We start from the raw sequence: 8647 nt of genomic DNA, 5'->3' as shown, positions 1-8647 counted from the left end.
CCCGTCGCTTTGGATTCACTTCTCCGCCAGTCCTACCTTTCCGAAAGTGGTTGATTTTCTGTTTCTAGAGTTGCTGTTCTTCTTCTCTTCGATCTCCCGTTGGATTTGTAGGTGTTTGCAATCTTTAGATAAGCTATCTAGCTGATCTCCCGCTACCTGAAGTAGTCTCAGCCTGCTACTTCTCCGCCATCTTGACTCTCTCCAAAAAAATCATTTTTTAAAAGCATTTGACATCATTAGGAAAAAAAGAAAGCTTTCAGAATCTGCACACTCATCCTCCATTTAGGCTCCAATTTACTGCTTTACTTGAACAATCTTCCCATTCTGGCAAATGGCAAGTGTTGGTATACATATAAAAAAACTAATTTTTATACAGGAACATCATCATCTCATGGACTTGTAGGTTTCTGTTGCCAAAAAAAACCACATTGCCTTCCATCCATAAAGGATTCTTGCTATTTTCAGTTTCTTAAGTATCTAACTTTTTTTTTTTAATTACGTACTTTTCAGGGGCGCATGGGTGGCTCAGTGGGTTAAGCCTCTGCCTTCTGCTCAGGTCATGATCTCAGGGTCCTGGGATTGGGCCCCGCATTGGGCTCTCTGCTCAGCAGGGAGCCTGCTTTCCTCTCTCTCTCTCTCTCTCTGCCTGCCTGTCTGCCTACTTGTGATCTCTATCAAATAAATAAATAAATAAATAAATAAATAAATAAAAATAAAATTACCTACTTTTCAATAATTTTTCCTTAATAGTTACCATTTTGGAGATTTTGTCTAGTTCTAGAAGCTTGATATTTTAAGTTTTACCAATATGCGCTATTTAATTTTAAAGATTTGAAAAATTTACCTCACACTGGAATTCTGATATGTGGAGAAAGTGTAGCTCATTTATCGTGCCACCCACTGGGATGACCATGTGTCCTCGTTGGGTTGAGATGGTCCCTGTTTACTCAGGGCATCCTGAGTCCTGGCATCCTGTCTAGTTTAGGTTTTGTCCTAGATTTTTTGGTTTTCAAATGAAATATTACCATTAATAATTGTATTAGGGTAATCTAGGTTGGGTAAACTGATAGAACACCAAGCTCAAATTCTCCTCAAGATGTGTGAGAAGCAAGTGCAATGAGTAGAATTCTCCTTTTAGCACATGGTTAAATATGTAAGAAAACCAACACCACCACCCCCACCCCGTCTTCTCCCCAAATCTTTAAGGATACAGTGGAACTAGGACCTTTCTTTCAAGGAGAGCATGTAGGTCAATCAATGATTAAAAGTAGGTGTTTGGACAGGAATAGCAGAGACAGCTAACTCCTTTCAGTGCCAGGCAGAGGTGCCCCAGCTCATAGCTGCAAAGTGGGGTTAGTAGAGGGTACTCAGAACTGTTACTGCCTCCCAACGAAGCTGCAATGTTTTACCGACAAAAATAGAAACTCTCGTTTTCAAAATGTATATGTATATATAAATGTATATATAATACCTATAATATAAGTATATACCTAATATTATAACATACATTACATATATTATAAGTGTTTACATACACACAGTAGCGTAAATAAACTAGAATATTTTTTCTTCATTCAGATTTTATGAATAATGCTGTTATAAACATCTATGTACAAATTTTTTCAAGGACATAATGTTTCCATTTCTCTTGGGTCTGTACCTAGGAGTGGAACTACTGGGTCATATGGTAACTCTGTTTAACCATTTTAGGAAAGATTTCCAAAGTGCCTGCACCATTTTACATTCCCTCCAGCCGTGTATGAGGGTGCTAATTTCTCTACATCCCCACTAATATTTGTTATTATCTGATTTTGATTTGCATTTACCTGAAAACATTGTGGTAATGAGCTTGATGTTGAAAACAAACAAAAAGAACTTGAGGATAGTGGAATACATTTTCTGTCTTTGCTTCTTTTCATCCATCAGAGTTAAGAACATTTGAGCCTTTAAAAAAATACTTTGAAAATCAGTCTAATTTTCCTCCAATAGTTGTGAGCATTTTTAGAAATAAGACTTCTACATTTTAGTTGCACTGCATTCAAGGTCAGTTGAAAAATTTAAATTGAATCATTCAACAGATGAAGCACCCCAAAATCATCCTTTGCACCTTTTAGTAAATGGCAGTAATTGAGAATTTATAAAAAGGAGAATATTGAAATTAATGCAGACCGAAGAGAACCAGGCAAATTAAATAATGAGAACTCAAATGTTATGCAAGATTTAATTTTTCAATTTTATAATTTCCTCTTGAAATATCTCAACCTGAGAAAAGACTTTTTTGATAGAGCTCCTGTTTTTAATTGGAAAAATTTATATTCTGCACCAAAATGAAAACAAGCTGATTTACAAGAAGGCCTAAAAATGTTGCAGCATTTATATTTGATTTTTAAAAATCATAAAGAGATAACAATTTATTTTGTTGTCTTATACAAATCTTGGCAAAGATACACTAAATGAAGGTAAAAATAACAGTACCTGGGAGAGTATTTGGACTAAATAACATTACACATATCCACTCTTTAGCAAACTTGCTTGGAGATTACCAGCGCCTTATATAGAGAGTATTTCCATAGTTAAAAATATTATGATTTACAGAGTTGATTAAGATATCAACAATTTCAACTTTACTAACCATAAAAAAATTTTTGGATAAGATTATAAATTAATCTATAAAAATAATAAAACCATGTTGAAAAAATATGTATTGCAGGAATATTCTGCTGATCTGGTATATTAGAGATAGTGATGGCAAAGGAGCAGATTCATATAGTCCATGAATTTATACCAAAAATGATTCTGTTAATGTTACATTTTAATGTTCAAATGATCAATATAAAAAAGTTTTCTTTTTGTTTGGCTTTAAAGCATACAGATATCAGGGCACCTGGGTGGTTCAGTCAGTTAAGCATCCGATTCTTGGTTTCTGCTCAGGTCATGATCTCAGGGTCCTGGTCTCAAGCCCTGCACTGGGCTCTGTGCTCAGCAGGGAGTCTGGTTGAGATTCTCTCCCTCTTCTTCTGCTCCTCTCCCTGCTCCCTCTCTCTCTCAAAAATAAATAAATAAGTCTTTGAAAAAATTATAAAGCATACAGATATATGCTATCTTTATTTTTATAAAAGATTTCACTTTGAATATGATTTTTCAGTTGAATGACTTTATTCACAAATGTATATATTTATAATTTTGTTTACTTATAAAACCCTCTTTAACTTTGGAAAGTGCCTTGTAATCACATGCTCATTCAACTTTTAATTGGTATGATTTTCCTTCTAATTTCCCACCCATTGGTCAGCAAGATGGAGTTGATGTTTGATTAGATATCTAATCTGATAAAAATTTTATCCCATCCAACCACTTAAATGGTCCCTAAGCACTGCTTATTCTCTCTGGGAAGATCTTTTCAGTGTCACAGACTGACTCCTCTTTCACTGTTTCTTTCCCTAACATAGTGTCCGGGTAACTTATGTGACCTGGTAGGAAAATGATGGGTTTCAGGTTCCTCTAGTCTCCAAGGGGATTGACTGGAAATGGTCCTTGCCACCTGGTTGTTGTGTACCCTACGGGACTCCAAAGCTCATGTCTACACAGTGATCTGGTGAAGCTTTGATTGACCCAGCCTTATCTCAGCTTCTTCAATCGAGGTAAAAGGATACAGCAGGCCAGGAATTGATCGACTACACCCAGATTAAGTCAAGGCTTCAGTAGAACTTCTGGTAACCTCAGACAGGAGCTCCTCGAGGCCAGCACAGTCATCCCTCTCTAAATCACAGGTCACTGATATGCCTGTCTTGAGCTAAGGATATGACACAATATTACATACCTAAACACATGCTCCCTCATCGAGAGTTCAGTGTCCCTCTATGCCTACATATCTGTTCATGTTATAGTGCCATAATATAACCAAAGTTTGATGTAAAGTAACTAATAGTTTTAATTGATTACCAAAAAAAAAAAAAAAGAACAAAAGATGTAAACTAAGATTAGCCATGGACATTGTGATTGGAAAAGAAAGACAGAAGCTGTGATCAAAATGGAAAGAAATTAGAATGAATGTCACCAACGTAGTGATTCTATACAGACTGTGAGACCAGTACCATGCAACCAGAGAAGAGATGAAAACTCCTTTGCAAAAGATGCCTATTTGTCAAGGACGGCTTGAGGACAAAAGGCATGGACATAGATTGTGTGACTTCTCAAAGGTCTTTCTAATGATGTCATAAATATTCTTAAGAAAAAAAAATGGATTCTGGCAACAAGATGAGAAGGTATATCTTCTGATATATAGGGGGAAAGGGCATATCCGTATGCCCAAGGACAAACACATTATTTAAAATCTAATGTTATTTAATGTTACCTCATTTTTCACCAAAGTCAATAACAACTTTGATTTTGTAGTCCATAAGAGGCCAAGTTCTTAATGTGTTTCTTAAAAGTTCCCTGTTTTTTGACCATTGCTAATATTTTTAGCAGGCTTTTATATTGAGTACACTTTCTCCATTTGTGGTAGACAGATTTTTTGTTGATATTATTTTCGTGTGTTCTATTTTAAACACCTAGTATTTTGTGTGTTTTAATTTACACATTTATTCACATGGGGCTATGTTATATTTTCAGTTGATTTCATAGGCGGACTTGATGCACACTCCTACTACCAGGATCATGTTGAGTTAAAGCCTGTTAACCTGTAAGTAAAGGTGTGATGAGATGGAAAATATTAATCCTTCTAACTTGGTCAAAACTAACCAAACCTGAAATAATTTGGACCTGCTACTACTAATCATTGGTTTAATTTTCCACTCATATTTAAACCACACCTTTTACATGTAACCCAACATCATCATTATTATTATTCATTCCAAAAATAATTTGAAATAGGTAACATGGTTTATGTTTCTAAAATGGTATTTTTGTTGACTTTTTTCCTTAGCAGAGGTTGATTGCCAAATTGGAAAAAAAAAATGATAATGTAATCTGTGAGAAGAGAAACTAAATATGTAACTTGGGGTCCACATTACAGAGGGAAAAAGGGGAGAAAGATTAGGTTAGAACCCAGGCTCTATGCGTGTTATGTCAGGGCCTTCCTGGACATCCCTGAGACTTGGTTCTCCCACCTGTAATATGGTTTCATAGGCAGAAGAGGGAGGATGGATTCAATGGGATGACGTAAGTATAGCGTAGGTAAAATTGCCTATGGCTGTGCCTCATTCTCAAATATTTGACTAACTCTTCCCAGAGGACATGAAAGTAAGTCAACAGCTGCAACAAAAAACACCTTAACCTGAACAGATTTCGGTTGAGTTTAAGGAAAGGGCTGTGGTCACTTGATTGGTAAAATACCAGAAAGCAAGAAAATAGATACAGTGACTCCATTCTTAGAAAACTCTAAGTAACAAATAGACAGCTGCTGAAAATAACATCTATCCTGTGCTACGCATTCGGCATGGATTGTCTCTCTTAACCCTCATGGAAATACTGTATTAATGAATAGTCCCACTGCATTAAAAACAAAACAGAGGTGCATAGAGATTAGACAAATTTCCCAAAGTCCCACTAGTAGTCAGGGGTAGAGCTGGGATCTCTTCTGATTGATAAGCTAAGACCACCCCTGATGCTATGGACTTGTTCAGATGACCTTCCTGTTCTTTCAGCCCAATGTTCTACAATTCCGTGGTGATAAAGAAAATGATGTAAAACAGGTTCTTCTGTGAGAAACACACACGGAAGTCTTCATCTGCCGCCTCTTTGCCGTTGTGATTCCTGCCCGCTTCTGCAGCCCCACTCCTACTCCCCACCTCCAGCCTGGAGAAACCCGCCCTGGCTCCTCTAGCCTCTCCAGGTTGAATTAGTTTTATTCTGGCAGAATGATCTAAAGGAAACATAGCTACACAAATCAGCACTGTGCCTGTCACATGATAGATGTTTAAATAAATGTTGGTTTCTTAAAGCAAATCCAATTTGGAAAATCATTCACCTAATATAACACTCTGGGACTAAGCAGTCACCACCTCATTACTCATGCTACTGAGTGCTCGTAAATGATGTGCTCCAAAAGTTGATATTTGTGGATCTGGGGAACTTGGCAGAGACTGTGACAATAATAAAGATGATGAGCGCATTGGAAGCGAGAAAAGAAGGGAAACAACGCCTAGTAGTGGCTAGGAGAGTCTAATGTGCATTCGTTATGTAATAAAGAAGGTGATGAATGATTTCTTTCATCTCCACTGTGAAAAAAAATAACCCAGCAGAGGAAATTGCAATATGAAAAATGCAGGTCAGATGTAAGAAACATCTTTCTGTTAAGGAAGGTTATTAAAATTGCAATTAATGTTGTTAATGGAATCTCCTTTTTTGAATGGCGTGTGTATCCATGTACCTGACAGTGTTTTCTGGCATGGCCCAGAGGCAAGTGACCGCCGTCTATGCTCCCTCCAGTCTCTCCTTTCTCTGTGAATCAAGAGTACATGAACTGTACCCATGAGACTACCTGAAAGGCTTTGATCAACTCTGCTGCCTCCTCAGAGGGTTTTCTCAACTACCCTGTTCTCTGACGAACTCTCACACCTTTTTAGCTGAATGCAGAATCAACTACAGGCTGCAGAAAGCAACAGAACAAGTTCCTGCTTCGACAGATTATGTGTATTACTGTCAGATGAATATGGAAAGCCTTTCAACCATGAAGAGAGTAGGAATCTGAAAGATCAAACTAAACCTAAATTAAAATCCTTGTGCTTGAAACAATTGAAGAGGTCAGTATGTGTGCTCCCCGCTGGTATGCAAATAGTGCTGTTTATCCAGTTGGCATCAGTCAGCCTGCTTGCTTTCTTCTAATAAGGCCATTATTTTGGATTCTGTTGTGCCCAGCTCAGTGATGTCATATCACCACCCAGCAACAGGTTGGAGAAAAAGCCAGGCTGCGGTATGACTTGTCAGACAGGGAAGGGAATATTGGTGTTTTACTTTAAGTCCCTTTAATCTCCATAGAGTGCAAAGCCAGGTTTTATGAGGAAGTCACTTTAGTAAGGGAATCGTGAAAATCCTGAGCACACTCCCAAGTCCACGTATGTGGAAGGGTAGCTTTCGACTCTCGAGAGGTGGTTACAAGCAGACAGTCCATTGACGATTTGTATAGGAAGCCTTCATTCTCATGTTTGATTGTGTCATTGCTCCTAATCATAAATTCCCCTTTTGTGTTCCCACAGTCACATCGTGGGTGAATGTGCGTGTTGGGGGTGATGCGATAGGAGAAGGCATTTTACATATGGAGTTGGTCTTCCGGAAGGGAGAATGGTCACTTCTCACTTGCAGGGGCGAGAGATGGACTAGGGGTTGATACCTGAGCTGATTTAGGAAAGATGATAAGGAGTTAATCGAAAGCAGAAAGAATGGGTGTCCCCTGCATGGAGGGGAATTTGCTTGGCCATTCTACAGAGGGTGAAGCTGAAATTCATGATTATCCAATCTAGTGTTTGTCCTAGGGGTCACAGAACCTGAGCAAGCCTATGAGGAAGCAGATGTTTAAGCAGAGCAGGAACCTTGATGGCTCCTGGCTGGGATGCCCCGGATCCTCAGCAGCCATGGCTCCACCATTTAACAACATCACTCTTCATACTTAAAGCTGTGGAGATGCCAGCCATAAAAAAGAGTGAGATCCTGCCATTTGCAACAACATGGATGGACCTAGAGAGTGTAATGCTAAGTGAAATAAGTGAGACAGAGAAAGACGAATACCATATGCTCTGATTCATATGTGGAATTTAAGGAAAAGCAAATGAAAGAAGAAAAAAAAGACAAAAAAAAAAAAAAAAGACTCAAATGCAGAAAACAAACTGATGGTTACCAGAGGGGAGGTGGGGGAGGGATGGGTGAAATAGATGAAGGGAAGATGAAGACTTAAGATAAGCACTGAGAAATGTATGGAATTATTGAATCACTATATTGTACACCTGAAACCAATGTAACATTAGATGTTAATTGTACTTGAATTAAAAAAAAATGTGTATAGGTAAACAAGATTCCCACTATCCCTACCTACTACCCAGCGAAACCACAGCCAAGGGACCAGACTTGGCAGAATCAGTGGGGTAAGAAGATCCTGTGAGTTTGACTCTAGTCTGGCATGGGGAAGAGACATGAGAGGTGTAGAATAAGGGGAAGGCCTTGGGTGTCCCCCACACCACTCCCAAACACACACTATGAGGGGATGCGACAGGGTCCATCAGCCTTATACTGGTGAAATACCACACCAAAAAAATAAAATAAAATAAAATAAAGGGCATCTGGCTGGCTCAGTCAAGTGTCTGCTTTCTGCTCAGGTCATGATCCCAGGGTCCTGGGTTCCAGCCCTACATCACTGTCCCTGTTCAGTGGGGAGCTTGCTTCTCCCTCTCCCTCTGCACCCCCCACTTGTGCTCTCTCTCAAATACATAAATAGAATCTAAAAAAATATTGAAAATGTAAAGATGCTATAGAGATGATTTCAGTGGATGTTGTCTGGGTCTGGCTTTGGGATATGCAACACACAAGTCAGGGATAGCCTGTGTTGGAGTCCATCTCCTGGCACAGCCATCAGTGAGGGAGTTGTAAGTCTCAAATAAGAAGATCCTGGGTCTCTGCCAGGACCTCCTCCATCCCTGCCACCATACGCTGA

The 8647-nt window shown here is 38.7% G+C and overlaps 1 protein-coding gene across 1 annotated transcript in view; it reads left to right on the top strand.

Annotated features, from left to right (window-relative positions):
- Positions 1-4688, top strand: part of LOC111155390 (sodium/potassium transporting ATPase interacting 3) — a 618988-nt gene extending 614300 nt beyond the window's left edge. Inside the window, exon 6 of the mRNA XM_022515541.1 lies at positions 4615-4688. Within this exon, the coding sequence (XP_022371249.1) occupies positions 4615-4688 (74 nt within the window). The remainder of the gene's footprint in view (positions 1-4614) is intronic.
- Positions 4689-8647: the final 3959 nt, after the last annotated feature.

Source organism: Enhydra lutris, unplaced genomic scaffold (genome assembly GCF_002288905.1).
Source record: "Enhydra lutris kenyoni isolate GAN:26980312 unplaced genomic scaffold, ASM228890v2 scaffoldscaffold41, whole genome shotgun sequence".
NCBI classification, from domain to species: domain Eukaryota; kingdom Metazoa; phylum Chordata; class Mammalia; order Carnivora; family Mustelidae; genus Enhydra; species Enhydra lutris.
This window is presented reverse-complemented; position numbering and strand designations above follow the sequence as displayed.